General features: G+C 51.2%; 1 protein-coding gene across 2 annotated transcripts; it reads right to left on the bottom strand.

Moving 5' to 3' along the window:
* Window positions 1–1151: 1151 nt before the first annotated feature.
* On the bottom strand, window positions 1152–19304 carry ARSA (arylsulfatase A). 2 transcript variants are annotated; one of them, XM_063134463.1, is made up of 9 exons: window positions 19238–19304; window positions 9031–9597; window positions 8372–8612; window positions 7412–7630; window positions 4881–5050; window positions 3989–4113; window positions 3278–3405; window positions 2641–2743; window positions 1152–2501 (listed from the first exon to the last, which is right to left on the bottom strand). In XM_063134463.1, the coding sequence occupies exons 2-9, from the start codon at window positions 9264–9266 to the stop codon at window positions 2188–2190; spliced, it is 1536 nt and encodes a 511-aa protein (XP_062990533.1). In that variant the 5' UTR covers window positions 9267–9597; window positions 19238–19304; the 3' UTR covers window positions 1152–2187. The 2 variants fall into 2 exon arrangements, with proteins under 2 accessions (XP_062990533.1, XP_062990534.1); XM_063134464.1 differs by lacking the exon at window positions 19238–19304 and having other exon boundaries at window positions 9031–9798.
* Between the last annotated feature and the right edge of the window lie 931 nt (window positions 19305–20235).

Below are 20235 nucleotides of genomic sequence, written 5' to 3'. Positions count from 1 at the left end.
TGTTGCTGGGCATTTCCTTCTGCTTCTTCTCTTAGACAAGGACGCCTGCTTGGAGCTGTCCAGCTGTTGGGTCCAGCTAAGAGACGGGACGTGCTGTTTCCAGAGCTCCAGCCCCCAACCCTGCCAAAGATAGATGGGGTTTGCAGGACTCTCCATGGAGTGCATTAGAGGCAGCAGCACAGGACGGGCGATACCACGGAACAAGGAGGGCCGAGGGTGCAATGCGGACATGCCATGACTCTCAGCGGAAGAGCAATGGGGATTTAGGGGCTACTCCCAGCCCCCCTAGGAGAGGCACGACTGGACGTCGCAGGCAGGTGAATCTCCAGAGGCAGCGAGAACAGTCATCACAGATCACAAGGAAGGAACATATAGCAAATACTTTTTATTGGGAGGATTTTCCTTTCCAAATGCAGGAAGTCACACAAAATCCTTTCCTCAGAGTTATGAATTTATCAGAAGAAAAAAAAACAATACTGTTTTGGACGTTTGTCATACAGGGCCCTGCTCTCCTCTCTGGAGAAAGTCAATCATATAGATTACAACACTTGGATTTGGAGATTTTATTTTCGCCCCTTTATATAGCAAAAAGGTTACAAATAGGACTTGCTTGTTGGACCACAAAGAGACCATCCTCCCAGGCCAGAGTATGGGAGGGAGGGGAAACCCAGTGCTCTTCAACGTTTTTATTAATGATTTGGACAAGGAGGTGCAGGGAACGCTGATCAAATTTGCAGATGACACCAAATTGGGTGGGATAGCGAATACCCTGGAAGACAGAAACAAACTTCAAAGTGATCTTGATAGGCTGGAGTGCTGGGCTGAAAACAACAGGATGAAATTTAATAGGGATAAATGCCAAGTTCTACATTTAGGAAATAGAAACCAAAGGCACAGTTACAAGATGGGGGATACTTGGCTCAGCAATACTACAAATGAGAAGGATCTTGGAATTGTTGTAGATTGCAAGCTGAATATGAGCCAACAATGTGATATGGCTGCAAGAAAGGCAAATGCTGTTTTGGGCTGCATTAATAGAAGTATAGCTTCCAAATCACGGGAGGTACTGGTTCCTCTCTATTCGGCCCTGGTTAGGCCTCATCTAGAGTATTGTGTCCAGTTCTGGGCTCCACAATTCAAGAAGGACGCAGACAAGCTGGAGCGTGTTCAGAGGAGGGCAACCAGGATGATCAGGGGTCTGGAAACAAAGCCCTATGAAGAGAGACTAAAAGAACTGGGCATGTTTAGCCTGGAGAAGAGGAGATGGAGGAGACATGAGAGCACTCTTCAAATACTTAAAAGGTTGTCCCACAGAGGAGAGCCAGGATCTCTTCTCAGTCCTCCCAGAGTGCAGGACACGGAATAAGGGGCTCAAGTTACAGGAAGCCAGATTCTGACTAAGAGGGTCCACTCCCTTCTGAGGCAGCCATTCCACTACAGAACAGCCCATAAGGTAAACCAGGGGTGGGGGAGTGTGTGGCCCTCCAGGTGTTAGACTGCAAATCCCATCAGCCATTGTCAGCATAGCCAGTGGGGAGGATTGATGGGAGTTGTAGGCCAAACCCATTTGAAGGGCCACCAGTTGCCCAGCCCTGGCCTAAAGGCTTACGTAGAAACTAGGGCTTTACTTCTCCACCTGCCTGCTGGCCCAACCTAGGGCCTTCCAGATGTGTCCTGCCAGAAGGCACAAGGTTAGGGAAGGCTCTCCTACACTCTCCCCGCCCCCCATTTGGGCTTTGAAGGGCCCATGGCCACTTGTGCCATATAAGGAGGAGGGTTTTGCAAAGGCATCCCTGCGTCCCTCCTCTCTAGAAAACTCAGCAGCACCATCCTTCACAAGAGGGGAGACTCCGGCAACCCTGGAGGGCACCCAGATCGAACAGCGAACACGGCGGGCCTTCTCCTCTTTGCCCTCTTCTTGCTCCTGCCTCAAAGCCAGTTCACAGGTCGCCTTTTGTGGTGGCAAAGTGACACGGGGGGAATGTCACCACACCCGCGTTATGACCGGTCCCGTTGCCCAGGAGCGCCAAGCCTGAAATTTCACAGAGCAGGAGAAGCAAGCGTCATGGTCCCAATCCCCCACTGTGCCACCAGAATGGGTGTCAAAAGCCCCTTTTGGCACTGGTGAAACAGATGCAACGACTCATCCGTGCATGGGCAAACTGGAGAGGCAGGGGAGGCTTGGGACTACGAGGGCGACGTGCAGCTGCAACAGGACGGCTTGGGGCTACACCGGGGGGTGCAGCAGGGCTCCAGCGAGGGGTCACTGCCCCGGGCAAGCTGGCTCTCCCCAAAGTCCATCCGCTCATCAAAGAGGGCCTTCTGCAGCTGGACCTCCTTGAGGACGGCCAAGAGCTCGGGCCCCACGACACTCCCCGTGAGGAGGCTGTAGTTCTCGGCCGGATCCGACTCCAGGTCAAAGAGCAGCGGGGGCTCGTGGGCCTTCAGAGGGGTCAGGCCCTGGCAGGTGAGGTCCGGGGTCATGCCGCTGTGGAAGGCGCCTGGAGAGACACAAGGAGAGGACGGGGACACTGCATCACATCCTCGGCTGCAAAGGGGCTGAGAGAAGGGCAAAGGGGGGGGGACAGGCCCACTCCTCCTCCTCAAAATTTGGGGAGTGGCAGCGGGAGAAAGACTCACCTTGAGTGAAGAAGTGGGCCTTGTACTTTCCGTAGCGTACAGCGAAGACGCCGAGCAGCTGGCTGGGACTGGGGGGGTAATAGAACATGGTCTGGCGGGGGCTCTGTAGGAGAAACCAGAGTGAGCTCAGGGGGGGTGGGGGAGATGGGGGGGTGCCAGATAAAAAAATGCAGCAGGAACCCATGTGTGCAAGCGGGGGGGAGGTGTATACAGCCCCCCCATCTCCATGGACCCAGGGTGGTCACCCTGGCCGGCCTACGCTGGAGTCCACATTCTAGGCTTCCTCTTCCATCCAGCTGCGGGCCGGACTGCAACTCTCCCTAAAAGCCGCAGCCGGCCCACGTATCTCCGCATGGCCTGAGGAGGCCCTGCGCAGGGTTCTCCCAACCCCGTTCCACTTCATCAGCTGCCGCGTGAGGGGGTCCGGAAGAGCCGGGCGCCACGAGAGCAGCCTCCGTCTCGGCGTTCACTACGGGGGGATCTGAGCCAGCCCCAGCCGTGAGTGTTAAGGCAAGGTGCCGGTTCGTGCGTTGCTCCCACACACACACACACACACAAGGCAATGGTGCACGGCGGTGCTTGTTGCAGGGAAACCCAGCAAAATGCCGTCAACGTCGCAACGGGGACCCCAACTCACCTTGCCGCTTCCGAAGAGGAGGGGGCTGAGATCGTAGCCGTCCAAAGTGACGTTGGGGAGCGGGGCCCCGGCCACAGCCGCCACGGTCGGCAGGATGTCGAGGGTGCTGGCCAGTTCATGAGTCACACCTGAACCCAGAGACAGGAAGTATCAACGGCTACTAGTCCTGATGGCTCCATAGGTTACCCCCAGAATCAGAGGCAGCATGCTTCTGTACACCAGTTGCTGGGGAACATGGGTGGGGGAGTACTGTTGCACTGAGATCCTGCTTCCCAATGGGACAGCTGGTTGGCCAACGTGTGAAGGGAATGCTGTACTGGATAGACCCTTGGTCTGGTGCAGCATCAGGCCTCTTCCTGTATTCGTAGAAGGGCAGCGAAAGAGGATGGGCATGTGGTAACTTCCCCCTCCCTCCCCATTTAAGGCACCCACCACTACATCGCAGGCCTGTGGCAAGCCAAAGTGCCCCCCTCCCCCCTCACTGACCAGCCTTCTTCTCGGAATGGTACACAAGGCCCCAAGCAGACCAGCAGACACTCACCCACCCCTCGGGGGAGAAGAGCCCTTTTCCATGAGCAGATGCTCGGGGGCCCTCACAGCGAGGAGTTGTGCTGTGCCCACCTCAGAGCCCGAGGCTGCTGGGAAGGCAAAGCGGCGGCCTGAGACTGCACCTGTTTAGCGGCCGTTGGGGCCCTGAGTGGCTGGACTCACCTGGGGCAATGCGGCCTGGCCAGTAGGCCACTGCCGGTTCCCTCATGCCGCCCTCGTAGGTTGTCCCTTTGCCACACTTGAGGAGGCCGGAAGAGCCCCCCCGGGACATGCGCATCGTCTCAGGGCTGTAACAAAGAGGGAAAGGACACCGGGACAGGTTTTTGAGACCTTCTTCCGTTTATTGCCTGCTGTCCTGCATCAGAGGCTGAGCATGGGTCACACAAGTTTTCAAGTGCCATGCGCCAAAAGGAAAACAAAGTTTGCCATCATCATCATCATCATCATCATCATCATCATCATCATCATTTATTTCTAAGCTGCCTCTCCACTTGGATCGAGGCAGGGAATAACAGCAAATATAAAATACATTAAAAACTGATTAAAACATATCATACATGATTAAAACTTCCTTAAAACATCGTAAAATTTCACTGGATAGGTCTGCCGGAATAGATCAGTCTTTATTGCTTTTTTAAATTCTAAAAGACGGTCAAGTTGAAGAATCTCTTCAAGGCCCACAATGCAGCCACCTCGATGACTCTCACATCACTGCCGGATTCCCACTTTAATTCACAACATCCCCTTTCGACAACCAGCTGTCCAAATCTTCCAACGTTCTTAATGTTACGCAATGGCTAACTACATAGACCATTTCCCTCAAGGGGACAAGGAAAGTTGCCTGGGGCCCAAAGTGGGTGGGGGGCTTCCTGGTTCGCGAGTCAACATGGGTGAGAACACACGCGTGGCAGCAGAGCTAGCCTCAGACGCTCGTGACTCCCTGCCCGTCCTCGTCAACGCTCTGTGGCTCGTAAGGGACCCTTCCATCCCAAAACGTGCCCAGTTCCCGAGCAAGTCTGGAGCCAACCCTTCTTCAGACCAGAAGGAGACTCACCCATTGTCAGAGGTGAAGAACACCAGAGAGTTCTGGCCTACCCCAGCGTCCTGCAGTGCCTGCAAGATGTGGCCCACGGATCCATCGAACTCTAGGAGCGCATCTCCAAAAGGCCCTCGGGACGACCGGCCCACGTACTCTTTGCTCCCAAACTGGGGGTAGTGGGTATGCTGGGGAAAGGAGAACACCCAACCAGTCAACGTGAGCCGCCCACTCAGCTGGACTCGTGCCTCGAAACTCTCTTCCTTCAACTTTTTACGAAGTAACAACAGTTTCGTGAGAACACAGGACGAGCCCTGCCGGATCCTTCCAAGATGGGTTCATCGGTTGAGAGGTTCAGAACATCATGTCCAGGGTCCTCATGTAGCCCTCTGGGGTTCCCCAGGTGGCTACATGCCCATGTTCCCCATCCTCTTTTTCTTCAACCACCCATCATTTGGATAGTTTCCCAGATTTCTGCATTCGTTCCCCGTTCTACGAGGCTGAAACGCCTCTCCTGAGGTTCCGTTACTGGCGGTACAAGATTTAAGCCAAAATAAGCTGGCAATTTTGGTATTCGACCCCCACCGCCTTTTGCCTTTGACTCTGCCCATCACTGGAATACAGCAGCCGAGAGCTTCTCCGAAATACGATGCAGCCCTCAGGCCTGAAAGAGGTCCAACACCTCTGAACTAGTACAGGATGCTGCTTCCACCAAGACACTCTGGAGGGTAAAGGCCCCAGGCAGGACACCAGGGAAAACAGCCCTCTCCTGTTGCTGATCCACAGAACCAGGGATTCGGTGGCACACTGCCCCAAAGCATGGCTCTCCACCCAAGGGAGTAGTGGCCAGCCAAGGAGCCCGATTCACAGGGCAGCGTCTTCATCACTTCATAAGAACATAAGTGGAGCCAGGCTGGATCAGACCAAGGGTCCATCTAGTCCAACATTCTGTGCACACAGGGGCCAGGCAGCTGCCCACGGGAAACCCACCAGCAGGACACGGGTGCAACAGCCCCCTCACACCCATCTTCCCCAGCAACTGGTGTATATAGGCTTACTGACTCTGATACTGGAGGTAGCACATAGCCATCAGGGCTAGTAGCCATGGACCGTCTTCTCCTCCAGGAATTTATCCAACCCCTTTTAAAGCCATCCAAATTGGTGGCCATCACCACATCTTGTGGTAGTTTAACTCTGCGCTGTGTGAAGAAGTACTTCTTTTTATCTGTCCTGAATCTCCCACCAATCAACTTCATTGGATGATCCTGGACAAAAATGCCTGCCTGTCCACATTCTTCATGGGATCATGACCCCATTGGGTTGTAGAATTATGGAAGAGGGAGAATGTCCCCCATATCTCTGAAGTCCCAGGGCTGGCACACACAAAGTCTCGATTAAATCCTGGTCTGCATAAGCCATCGCGAAAGCTCAAGCCCTGTGGAAGACACGGATAGCCAAAGACTTGGCTGGCTGCTAACTGCCAAAACAAAAGTATAATTCTGCAGAACAGTTAAGATTTTGAAAGTTGTCTAAAACATGGAAATGTACACATCTCGGCTTATTTTGCATGGTGTATTTTGTAGGACAAGAGAGGAGCAGAGGTGCACTGATCATTATTTTTTTTCAGCTAGAGACCTTTTTAAAAGCCACTCATACTAGGAAATCTCCAGCAGTCTGTTCCACAGTTTAGGATATTACAGAGCTGGAAAAAGTGCAGAAAAGGGCAACTAAAATGATTAAGGGGCTGGAGCATCTCCCCTATGAGGGAAGGTTGCATCAGCTGGGGTTGTTTAGCTTGGGAAAAAGGAGGCTGAGGGGAGACATGACAGAGGAGTACGAAGTTATGCATGGTGTGGAAAGGGAGAGATTTTGCTCCCTCTCTCAAAATACTAGAACCCAACAGGGTCATCCCATGAAGCTGATGGGTGGGAGATTCAGGACAGATCAAAGGAAGTCCTTCTTCACACAGCGCAGAGTTAAATTATGGAACTCACTACCACAGGACGTAGTGAAGGCCATCAATTAGGATGGCTTTAAAAGGGGGTTGGATCAATTCCTGGAGGCGAAGGCTATCAAGGGCTACCAGCCCTGAGGGTTGTGTGCTATCTCCAGTATTCAAGGCAGTAAGCTTGTGTGCACCAGTTGCTGGGGAACATGGGTGGGAGGGTGCTGTTGCACCATGTCTTGCTTGTTGGTCCCTGGCCGATGGCTGGTTGGCCACTCTGTTAACAGAGTGTTGGACTAGATGAACCGTTGGTCTGATATATTATTATTTTATTTATTATTATTTTTTATTTATTACATTTATATACCACCCCAAAGCCAAAGCTCTCTGGGTGGTTTACAACAGTTAAAAATGGTAAACATTAAAAAGTATACAAAATTTAAAAAACATCAAAAACATAAAAACAACAGGGCTCTTCGTTCTGGAAACCAGAAAGTGGTTTTGACTTTGACCCTACTCCAAGGGTAGGAACGGAAATTCCTCTCCCGGGTTTATTGCCCCACACTGAGAGCTCAGCCCACCTCAGCTTCAACCCAGAACTTACGTGGGAAGCGTAATAGAGCAGGAAGGGCTGCTTGCGCTTCGCACAGGCAGTGATGAAGTCCTGGGCAAAGGTGTTGTAGTGGGGTTGCAGGCGGGGGAAGGACACGGGCTGCTCTATGATGCTCTGGTTCAAAAGCAGGGGGACGGAAACCACGCCCTGGTCACAGGCCCCGTAGCACGGCGTGTCAGGCGGAAAGCACGTCAGGTTCTGGCAGGGGCCCTGCAAGAGAAGGAGCAGGGAGGCAGGCAGCAGACCAGGAGGCGCACAGCGCACATGTTGCACAGCCATGCGCACAAAGTGGCAGCCCCACACCACCCAAGTCTTCCCCCCTCTTGTCATTCACATTTGAGGCATAAAGCCATTGTTACAAAAAAAAAAAAAAACCCCACAGAGAAACCTCCCCCGGCTCCTCCATAAATACGTCCAGTCTCCGTTTAAAACCATCCAGTCCAGCAGCCATGGCAATATCTCGTGCCAGCAAAGTACATACATTCATTATGTGTTGCATGAGAAGATTGAGCCTGTCCGGAATCTCTTGCCAATCAACGTCATTAAACGGAGCTGGAGTTAAGGAGAAAAACCCTCTATCCACTTTCGCCGAAATATTGGAGTTATCTAAACCTCACTGTGTTTTTTAAAAAATAATAATTGAAATTTCATTTTTAAAGTTCACGTTTGAGGAATATTTTCCAAACAGTTAAACCTTATTGTCTTGAGCTGATAAGGCAATGACATTCTGTTTTGAATTTCCAAATTCAGTGGGTGTTTTTTTGTTTGTTTTTGTCTTTCTAACCCCCTGAAATCTAGCAGCAATCACAAACTTAGCAAAACTAAAGAAATTCTTATTTTCCAAAGCGAAGTTAGACTCCTTCACCACAGTTGCTTCAATGCCAGACTGGAGCCCAACACAGTGACCTCAAAGCCTCCCCCTCCCACATGGCCCCACCAGTTGCTTCTCACCTGGTCGTGGGAGTAGGGCACCCCCAAGTAGTGGTCAAACCCTTGATGGGTGGGCAGGAACGTCCCGTTGGGGCCCAGTCCCAGGTGCCACTTGCCCACCATGGCGGTGGCATAGCCCCGCCCCTTCAGCACCTCCGCCACAGTCACCTCGGCCAGTGGGAGGCCTCCCCGGGAGCCAGGGTAGAACACGCCCGGGTAAACGCCGGAGCGTGTCTGGTAGCGTCCCGTCAGCAGGGCTGCCCTACAGGTATGAGAGTAGGAGGGAAAGGTGCTAGACCTGACGGGCCAATCGCCAGCCCACCCACCAGCTCCCCATGCAAAGGTCCCCACACTGCTTTATGGCCAGGAGGGGCTCAGGCTCCCCCCCCCAACGTAGCACCCTTCAGGTGTGTTGGGCTACAACACCCATCATTCCCTGCCAGGTTGGGGAAGGCTGGTCTAGAGGTAGCACCCAAGGTTGGCCCTAGTTAGAGCAGTCGCTTTGGAATGACCAGCACACAAGTTAGACAAACCCCACCCCACCCCACCCCCGGAGAAAAGGAGCAGCCAAGCGTGGAAAGGACAGGTGCCCCCTTGGGTGGGAATGAACTCCTGGCTCCGATTAGAGCCCAGTGCGGGGAAGGGAAGAGGGCCGGAGCTGCAGCTGGGGGCGGCCGTACCGGGAGGGGCTGCAGACCGGGCTGCTGCTATAGAAGTCGGTGAAGCGCAAGCCAGCGGCGGCCATCTTGTCCAGGTTCGGGGTGGTGGAGGTGGGATGTCCGTAACTAGCCAGATCTCCAAAGCCCAGGTCATCAGCAAAAATGAGGACGATGTTGGGGGGCTGGCTGGCTGATCCCAACAGGGCCTGGAGCACCAGGCAAAGAACAAGGAGACCCGGCGGAGGCATGGCCCACATCTGTCCACAAAGCCCTCCCCAGCAATTCAGGGGCGTGCCACCGCCCGTCACTGGGGTGCTGCTCAGGTGCTGGCAGGCTGGTCCCAAGAGGCTCTTCAGTCCAGCCAGAGGAACGCCCACTCTAGCGCGGCTGGCTCGACCTGCCCAGGAATGGAGGACAGCGGCCGGGAGCGACCAGCACCCTCCCGCGTTCCAGAATAGCCAGATCACAGCTCTAGAAGGTCTCCAAGGGAAATCCTCCAGCCCAAGGCCGCGTCTTCCGAAGACGCCCCTTTGCAGTCCAGATCCCTATGGGCCCCAGAGGAGAGCCAGCGCTCAATGGAAGAAAGGCCTGCAGAGAGAACAAAGAACTTCAGTGGCACAGTGCTGAAAACACGGAGACCAAACCTACAAATACATAAAAAGCAGGTTACTGGTTTGGTAGGCGGCTGGACCGCTGGATGAGCACTGAAGGAGGATAAGCAGTTTGGGAAGAATCACAGAATAGCAGAGTTGAAACGGGCCTACAAGGCCATTGAGTCCAACCCCCTGCTCAATGCAGGACTCCACCCTAAAGCATCCCTGACAGATGGTTGTCCAGCTGCCTCTTGAAGCCAGATTCCAGCTGGACATCAGGAAAAACTTCCTGACTGTCAGAGTATGGACATATGGAGTATACGACAATGGAATCAGAGTATACGACAATGGAACCAGTGACCTAGGGAGGCTGTGGGCTCTCCCACCCTAGAGGCCTTCAAGAGGCAGCTGGAGAACCATCTGTTGGGGATGCTGTAGGGTGGATTCCTGCATTGAGCAGGGGGTTGGACTCGATGGCCTTGCAGGCCCCTTCCAACTCTGCTCTTCTATGATTCTATGATGACCAAGTTTGCTGATGACACCAAATTATTTAGGATGCTTAAAACAAAAACCGATTGCAAAGAGCTCCCAAAGGAGCTCTCTAAACTGGGGGGATGTGCACTAAAATACCTAATGAGATTCAGTGTAAGAAAATATATGCAAAATGAGGCAAACCAAACCAAACACCTCCCCACATGTATTCGGAACTTAGAGGGCACTGCTGGCGTTCCCAGCCTCAGCCCTCTTGTGTGCAGACTCTCCATAGAACTGAAGACACTTTAGAAATAATAAAAGTCGATAGTAAAGATGCTCTGATGCTCTTCTCTGCTGCTGCCCCAAAGCTGCCCCATGAGCTCCCCGGGGAGATGTAATGGTGGCAGCACTTTCACATGTGAGGAAAAACATGTGCCAGCCACGCCGACCTGCTGAGCTTGCTTTTAGCGGTTAGCGTGTTGCATTGCAGGAGTTCTTGCTTGCAACACTTGACTTTTTATAGTGTTGCTTTACCGGCTCTAACAGGCCCGACTGCCCGTTTCTCACTGAAAGAAGGGATGGCGAAGGAGTCAGTCTGGGTGTGGCAGCACAGCTCCCCACAGCTGTATTTCACTGGATTCTGGGAAGAGCTGGGGGGGGACAGCAAGGGGCCCTTCTGCCATCAGACCCCCACCCCGAGTAATGTGTGCTGTGCTCTTGTGGTACACACCTGTTCTTCCGACCCAGTGAACACAGAAGCAGGCTCGGATTCCCCCCTCCCCCCACACTGGATCCCCCTTTGCACGCCACGCTCAGGAAACAAGCCAGCTGTGCCCAGGAATTCACACCTAGAGCCTCTAATTGTGACAACCAGTGGTGACCTCCTGTGGCCACTGTGGGCAAATGCAGCTCAACTTTCCCAGGAACATGCTTGCCATGTCTCTGGCATCCCAAAGTCTCGTCTTCATGTCACGAGGAGGGGCTGTATGATGTTATGGGACCGTTCTTATACATTCCCAGCTCAGGAAACCAAGCAACGGAGTTCAGATCGACAGGAAAACATTGGGCTGCCTGCAACACTTGGCCTGGGGGATGCCCCTGTCCCATTGCTAGAAATCCAAGACAGATTCATGGAGAATAATTATATCACCAGATAAGAGCCATGATACATGGAACCTCCATGTTCAGCAGGACTCTACCTCCAAGTGCCAGATGCTGGGGATAAAAAGCAGAGAAGGTGGTCAAATCTGAAGCCCTATTTGGGAGCTCATAGAATCATAAAATAGTAGAGTTGGAAGGGGCCTACAAGGCCATAGAGTCCAACCCCCTGCTCAAGGCAGGAATCCTCCTTGAAGCATCCCTGAGGAGATGGCTGTCCAGCTGCCTCTTGAATGCCTCTAGTGTGGGAGAGACCATGACCTCCCTGCGTAACTGGTTCCATTGTCATACTGCCCTAACAGTCACGAAGTTTTTCCTGATGTCCAGCTGGAATCTGGCTTCCTTTAACTTGAGCCCATTATTCTGTGTCCTGCACTCTGGGAGGATCGAGAAGAGATCCTGGCCCTCCTCTGTGTGACAACCTTTCAAGTATTTGAAGAGTGCTCTCATGTCTCCCCTCCATCTTCTCTTCTCCAGGCTAAACATGCCCAGTTCTTTCAGTCTCTCTTCACAGGGCTTTGTTTCCAGACCCCTGATCATCCTGGTTGCCCTCCTCTGAACACGCTCCAGCTTGTCTGCGTCCTTCTTGAATTGTGGAGCCCAGAACTGGACGCAATACTCTAGATAAGGCCTAACCAGGGCCGAATAGAGAGGAACCAGTAGCTCACGTGATTTGGAAGCTATACTTCTATTAATGCAGCCCAAAATAGCATTTGCTTTTTTTGCAGCTACATCACACTGTTGGCTCATATTCAGCTTGTGATCTACAACAATTCCAAGATCTTTCTCGTTTGTAGTGTTGCTGCTTGGAAGAGACTCACTACACACTGCCCAGAGAGCTTCGGCTATTGGGCAGTATAGAAAAGCAATAAATAAATAAGGTGCTTATAGAGTTTATTAAAGTTGGCTTTCCTAAAATCCAGATTACACATATGGCTACACTCAGCTTTTGCTTCCTTTAAAATCAAGAACTCAAGTATGACGTGGTCACTTTCCCCCAGAGTTCCCGTAACTGCCACTTTATCCACTAAGTCATCCTTATTGGTCAATATCAAGTCAAGGATTGCCGATCCTCTAGTTCCTTCCTCCACTTTCTGTAGGAGAAAGTTATCACCCACACATGTCAGGAATTTCTTGGAAGGGCTGCTTTTGGCAGTATTTGTCTCCCAACAGATATCTGGGTAATTGAAGTCCCCCATCACTACTACATTGCACTTCCTTGAAACACTGGCAATTTGCTTTTTAAAAGTTTCATCCTCGTCTTCTCCTTGATTGGGTGGTCGGTACTAGACTCTGACTATCATGCTCCTTTTATTCCACGCCCTTTTTATTTTAATCCAGGTGCTCTCGATAGGGCTCCCAGTCTGATCCGCCTGTATTTCTGTGCAGGGACAGGTATTTTTAACATATAGTGCAACTCCGCCTCCCTTTCTATTTCTTCTGTTCTTTTTGAACAAGTTATATCCTTCAGTTGTTACTTTCCAGTCATGGGAGTCATCCCACCAAGTTTCAGTTATACCTATTAAGTAGGGGTGTGCACGGACCCCCCGCTCCGCTTCACTTGCAGATCCGCCATTTTCCGCCATTTTCCGGATCGGGCCGCTCCGCCCCGCCCCCGCTCCGCCCACTTCTGCTCCGCTCCGCCCGGAGCTCCGGATCCGGAGCTCCGTTTCCCCCCCCCATAGGCTTGCATTGAAAGCTAAAAAATTATACAACTTTTTTTCTGTTCAAGTTAGAAACCTCATGTTTGGCACCATGACACCTCATGGGGATATACACACGCACGCCAAGTTTCAAAGCAATCCCATCATCCCCTGATTTTTGGCGAATTTTTGAAAATCGGGCACCCCACACACAACATCCCTGCGAGGTGGGCAGGGGAGGAGGGAGGGAAGGCAGGCAGGCATGCAGCTGGCATTTCTGGGGGCATAAGGAAGTGAGCCAAGGATAAGCCAGTAATGCATATAAAATGGAATAAATCAATAAATAAACAAAGGAGGGGTGGAATTAAAAGCAGCAGTGTTGCTCAATAAACAGCAAGAAGAATTTTTTTAAAAAGGCTATATCTGTCTTTTACCAGCAATAGGGGGACGTGCCCGGGGGAGGGGGAAGCAGCTGCCAGTTCAAGACAGCCACCGACAGCTCTGAGAAGAAGTAAAACGCTCACTTCAACTCATAACAGGCATTGCTCCACCGTTTTACTCTCTTTGGAAGGCTCTAATGGCCTTCCAGTGCAGGAGAGAGTGGGGGCACGTCCACAATGAGATGCCCTAGGGGAGCTCATCCCCTTGCACCACATCTTTTCAGTTGTTCCCCAAAGTTAGGGTGGGGAGCAGTGCTGTGTTTCTATCTCTTATTCTTGGCTTAGTATATGATTTCAGGTTGTGTTTGTGCATTTGGTGGGGCTACTGTGTTAAAAAACACGGGGAAAAGCCCGTTCAGATGAAGAAAGAGAAGTTTCCCAGAATCCCAAGTTACCTGTTTTGCCTATGCCCTCCTCTAACTTTGGGATCATCATGACCGGGAGCTGACTCTGCCCCTCAGCCCTTTGAAAAAGGTATTTTTCCCGCTGATTTTTAAAAAACTTCTAGCGCGCGACCCGGACAACGCAGAAAGTTGAGAGTAGTCTCAAAATGACCCACATCCACGACTCTCTGTGCACAAGAATTTTCAGAATGATAGCTTAAAAACCAACCCAGTTATGCCCGAGTCTTTCCCTCAATGCAATCCTATGGGCGAAAAGCCGAAAACGCCGTTTGAGCCGCGCGGTTGACCCGATTTTCACAAAAATATAGCACGCGACCCAGACAACGCAGAGAGGTGAGAGTGGTCTCAAAATGACCCCCATCCACGACTCTCTGAGCACAAGAATTTCTAGAACGATAGCTTCAAAAAGAACGTAGTTATGCGCGATTATTTGCCGCAATGCAATCCTATGGTGAAATGTTTTCAAGATGGCGACCGGAGCGCTCCGCCTGAACTAGGAGCTCCGAAAAATGGCCGCTTCTCTTCGCCTTGCTTCTAGGGGGTCCGCGGTCCGCTCCTACTCCGCCTCTGGGTAAGGCGGAGCAGGCCAATCCGCTACTGCTTCTACGCTCCTAATCGGAGCGGATCACACCCCTACTATTAAGTCGTATTTGCCTTCTTGTTCAAGTTTGTTCTGTTTGTTTCCCATACTCTGGGCATTGGTATATAGACATCGAAGACCATGTGCTTTATGATCTGGCTTATTTCCTACATTATTATGACAATTATTTGGGGGCGCTATTAGAGCCGTTCTCTCAGCTATGGTGCATAAGCCTTCATCCATTGTTGCCTTGAAGTTTACGTCTCCCGCCCCCTTAAGATTCAGTTTAAAGCCCTCCTGATGAAGTTCTTCATGCTGTGGCCGAACACATTCTTTCCAGCCCTTGTAAGGTGCAACCCGTCCCTTGCCAGCCGTCCATCTTCTGAGTAGCGTAGCCCATGGTCCCACAATCCAAATCTCTCACGTCGGCACCACCTGGAGTATTTTTCTTTCCCTTTCTATTCATTTTCGAAGAACTGGGAGGATGGATGAGAAAACTATCTGGGCCCCAAAGTTCTTGAGTTTCCTTCCCAAAGGACTGATGTGATTTCTTTATAGCTCCGCTTGGCAGTATCATTTGTTCCCACATGGATGAGAAGAAAGGGGTATGTGTCCGTGGGCTTTATGATCTTCGGTAACTCTTCAGTCACATCTCTAATCTGTGCTCCAGGGAGACAAGCACACCTGGCGAGTCCATGGGTCTTCACGACATACTTGGGTTTCAATCCCACGCAGCAGGGAGTCTCCCACAATGACTACCCTGCCCTTCTTGTTGTTGTAGGCCTTGGTATCGTTGCCTCTGCTCGACTGGCCTCCTGCCTCTTGCTCACTGCTGCACGGGGTCCCCTGAAACTCTTCCTCTGCAGACTGTCCTCCAGTCTCATCCTCCAACAGCTGAAAGCAATTCCATAGCTCTGGTGGTTCTACTGGTGCAGAGTGTCCTTCCAGTTCTTCTGCTCCTGTCACCCATTTCCTCTTCACTGGCTTCCCTCGCCTCAGCATTTCCCACTTCTGCTTCAACTTGCTGTTGTTGTTCTTCCACTTCCTGTGTTCCTCTTTGCTGTTGCAGTTCCACCGTTCTGTCTAAGAACTCTTCGCCTTCTCTTATTCTTTGGAGCGGGGACACTCGCCACTCAAGTCTTCTCACTTTTTCTTCCAACAGTGCAACTAGCTTGCACCTCTTGCACAAGTATGCAAGGCTTGGATCCTCAGGCGCCTCTAAGGAACGTTTCAACTGGGCAATCAATGAAAAAGTCACACTGGATCTTCTTCCATTTTATCCTAAGGGGCAAGAAGCTGCTGAAAAGTTCAAAAAAAAAATGTATGTGCAAGATCCAAAGAATGTTGAAAAGCCCATGCCCCAAACTGTGCATCTTCTATTGCATCAAGTAACTTGAAAACCGAACAAAAGAAACTAGAGGTTGCCAAATGCACTTTAGATGCTTTTGGTAAAGGAATTCATATGGCAGCTGTTCAAAAATGTGATGTGAAAATGTCATTGAGAATCCTCTAACGACTGTGCCATTCTTTCTTGCTCAGATTGGTGGATCAATAAATAAAACAGACAAAAGTAAGTTGATGCACAGGCTAGAAAAGTACCAGAATTTAGACGAGGAGCATGATATAACTACAGGTCAACCTCACATAGATGTGGCTGTACATGATGCAATGTTCGTGTTGCACACTTTGAAGTTCCTGGAAACTTACAGAGCTCTTGCACGTAAATTACTGGAGCACATTACTAGTAGTACACCAGCGAAGGAAGTGCACCTGGTGCACTTATGGCTATCAAAGTATAAAAAATTGTGAACATGAACGGCGAACAACTGTACCAACTAGTGACATCAAAGTAACAGGCGCAGATCAGAAGACCCCCAAAAAGGCAGTTGATGCACTTTGGAATGAGCAGTTTAAAACACCCCTTACATCTTTCCTATACAATGAGTGGAAAAATCAGAAGTATGCTTCACTTCTGGCAGGCAAAATTCTCTTTGTCAGAGCAGAGACTATGTGTTACAAATACACCAGCAAGGATGTCAGTGTTGAGGCAACAGAGGTGCCTGATGTTCCTTGCCATCATCATTTTGCTATTTTATTGTTTTACTCTGTACAGCACCATGTACATGGATGGTGCTATATAAATAAATAAATAAATAAATAATAATCAAGAGGCATACACAAGGATTATTTGGCACATCCAACATACATCACATGGTAGTGATGAGGCAAAGAATATCCTGGTTAGAGCAAATGACACTGATGTGTTGGTTTTGTTAATTTACCATCAAAAGCACTTCCTAAACTCTCAGGTTTGGTTTGATTGTAAAAAATAGCCGAAGGCAAGGGTGGAACCAAGTATTCTTCAACAATAATATTAGTAAAAGTTTTATTAAAGTTAATAAAACTTTTACTAATATTATATTACTAATTACTAATTTTACTAATATTATATAATATTACTAATTACTAATTTTAATAAAACTTTTACTAATATTATTGTTGAAGAATACTTGGTTCCACCCTTGCCTTTGGCTATTTTTTACTCCCCTACGGGGTTTTCCTTGCTTTCGCACTTGGTTTGATTGTGGCGTGTTTTCCAACAACAGCAGAAGGGCAATGAATGTAACTTGCATCACAGAGGAGCTTTGACATGATCTGGTAGAGGCTTTGTCTGGCTACCCCGCTTTTACAGGGTCTGATTTCACAGCTGCATTTGCAAGACAGGAAAAAGTTAAACCCTTTGAAATCATGAAAAAGAATAATGAATTCCAAGAAATTCTCAGCCAGCTAGGAGAGTCATTAACTTTAACAGAAGAAAAGATAGCTCGGTTGAAGAAATTTGTCTGTGCCATGTACAGCCACCCTAGATATTCCTCTGTGAGTGAAGCAAGATACAGACTATTTATGAAGAAAACAGCACCTATTATTATAACACCTAATACACATTATAACAATAATACACATTATAACACACCTAAGATCCAGTCTAAGGCATTCTCCAAAGTTAAAGGAATTGACCCAACAATGCTGCCTCCATCTAATTAAAAGAAGCAATTCAGTGTCACGGCTGTGGAAATGAGCAGATTGTAGAAAACCTGACAACATCCTTGATTCTGGTAAACATGACTGGTACTTGGAAAATGGCAGGTACCACATAAAATGGTATGATGCTCCAACACTCCCTGAAAATCTTGAAACGGCCACAGAAGAGGGCCGTGAAAAAGAAGACTAGGAAAGTGATTTTGACAGTGATGATAGCAGTTCCAATGAAAGTGAAGAGGACATCTGATGAAATTTATTTGTTAACCCTTCTCACAGAACATAGTTTTTATTTTGTAAATTTTTGCTGAAGATTTTGAAAACATTGGTTAAAAACAATTCAACCTAATAAATTGTCTTTTTAAATATTTCATCATACTCGTCCTGTTTGAAATTTTGTAAAAAACATTTCAACATATTCAACTGTAAAAATCATGGTTGAACATGTTCAAAATGATCAGTGCATCAGATCGAGAGATATTTAGGGTGGATGCTTTTGAAATGAAAGCTCTGTACAATAAACTGTAAAACATACAATCCTGAGAAAGTGGACATATAATGAGATATCACTCATAATTCCATAAGTGTTGGGGTAAACCCCATGTTATTATACGTTTTCTTGATCCTCTTTAAAAAATGCAACTTTTTTGTTATTGAGTATTCTTTCAAAAGTCGTATAGTTTTTGAGTAAATCCTGGTTAAATGTCACACATAACCAATGTGAACACTGATTTTATACGTTCAAACGTAATTATCTCCAAAACTAATGGGAGTTAACAAAAATGTGTAATTACAAAAAATATTTGTCATTGAATTTGAAACATTTCAGGAAAAAAACCCATCTCTGTAACATAAACGGATGAGAAGTTATGCATATTTAAATGTGGCAACTACATAATAGCGTGATCACCCAGCCCCCCACCACAGGAATGTCGTAAGACTCACTTTCCTGAGACACTTATGTCATATATAAACAAGAAATATTCACTAGGCTTTTGCGCTCGGCGGGGTAAATAAAACCTTCCTGGCTCTTGGACTAAATGTTGATCTCAGGCAGGAACACAAACATGGCACGCACACACTTTGCAGCTGTTAGGGCCCGGGACCCCCTCCAGATCCAGTTGTCAAAGCTGTTGCAAAGCGCTGCCTTACAGCAGTGGCGCAGCTCCTGCCAGGTCTCCCCCGCTGGAGAGCCCTTTTCCGCCCACGGTTTCCGTTCCTTCGCTGCTTCTGCCTTTCCGAGGGCATCGGAACAGCCTGTACCTTTCAGGTGTCGGGGGTGGGGGTGGGGGAATGCAACCCTAGTACCGTCTGCAAAAGTGATACTCCAACCTCTGCCAGCCTGGGGCCCTGCAGATGTGTCGGACTGCTACTGCGTGATGGCTGTGGATGATGGGATTTGCAGTCCAACACATCTTGAAGACCCCAGGGTAGGGGAGGCTGAGTGAAGTCTTTCCCGGCGCACGGATCCCCGCGCAGCGCCGTCGCTCCCCAACCCTGCAGCGGACCAAAGGCGCTCAGCCTCTGCCCCGGAACCGGCCTCGCCCATCGGCCCAAGCCCCGCAGAGCCCGGCGCAGTGCAGGGGGGGGGGGGGCGGCGTCATCTCCCCCACGCAGCCGCCCCATGGCCCGCGACCTCCGAGGGGGACCAGCCTTGCCCCGGCCGGGGAGTGGGGCGGCCAGTCCCTCCCCCGGCCCCTGCTCCGCCCGGGGCTGGCCGAGGTCCCCGAAGGCGGAGGCCGGGAGAAGCCCCCGGAGCCGACCAGCTGGCCGGCCGCTCTCCCCGGGGCTTTCTCCTTGGCTCCCACGCCGCCGGGATCCTCGCCACCGAGGGCGCCCGGTTGCCGGCCGCGCCGCCTCGCCCTCGGCGCCGCCCCCGTCCGCCCCCGCCACCCACCTGGCTGCCAGCTGTTCCACCCGGAGCTGCCGCGGCCTGACCATCAGGTGGCGCGAGGGCATGCCGGGACGTGTAGTCCTCCGGCCCGCCGCTCTTAAAGGGGCCGCGGGAGTCCGCCCGGCCGCGGCCCTGTTCCCTGCCTCCAACACGCGGCAAGGCAGTCCCCAAAGCCAAGCTGGGTTCCGTCCAGAAGGGCGTGCCCCCGGGGCTCCTGGGGTGCGGCGGGGAACCCCGGCCCGGGGATCTTCGGCCCGGGGGTGGGCTGGGATGGACAAGAGCCGCGCTCCTCAAAGAGGCTTGGCGGCTTGGCGAGCCTCCACTGGAAGAAAGCCGCCAGAGGCGCGCGGGGCGGGGCTTCACGGCCCGCCGCCTGCAAGAGTCAGAGGCGGGGCCAGCTGCCGTTCGCTCCCCTCTCGCCCGGGGGCTTCAAGCCCGCGAAGGGCGACCCAGGCCCGCGCCTACCTGGAGACGCCGCTCTGGCTCGGGTGCAGCTCCCGCGGGCAAAAGACGGCCTTGCCTTCTGGGTGGGATCTGCACGTTTCTCCGGGAGGCTTTTCGGCTGATGGACAAGCGAGAAATGTTTGAAAGAAATACCTGAGAAGGCACCTTCCATTTGGGGGACGGGCTCAGGGCTGGTGCCAGACTATTTTGCGCCCTAGGCAGCTGAGCGGCTTTCACCCACCCACACCCACTCCAGCGTACCTGGGTGCGGGGCGCCATCTCACCCGCCCAGCCGAAGCGAAGCCAGGATGCTGGGATGGGGGGGCCGGCGGGCGGGCGGCTTCGGAATGGCGCGCCCGGCCGGAAGCCGCTCTGGGAGAGCCACTTCTGGGCGCGCCGTTCCGAGGCCACCTGCCCGCCCCCACCCCAGCGTTCTGGCTTCACTTCGGCGCCCACCCAGCCGAAGCGAAGCCAGGACGCTGGAGTGGGGGGCGGGCGTGGCTTCGCTTCTGCTGGGTGGGCGCCCAACCAAAGCAAAGCCAGGACGCTGGGGCGGG

The sequence above is a fragment of the Elgaria multicarinata genome, chromosome 9 (assembly GCF_023053635.1).
Source record: "Elgaria multicarinata webbii isolate HBS135686 ecotype San Diego chromosome 9, rElgMul1.1.pri, whole genome shotgun sequence".
Classification (NCBI taxonomy): Eukaryota; Metazoa; Chordata; class Lepidosauria; order Squamata; family Anguidae; genus Elgaria; species Elgaria multicarinata.
This window is presented reverse-complemented; position numbering and strand designations above follow the sequence as displayed.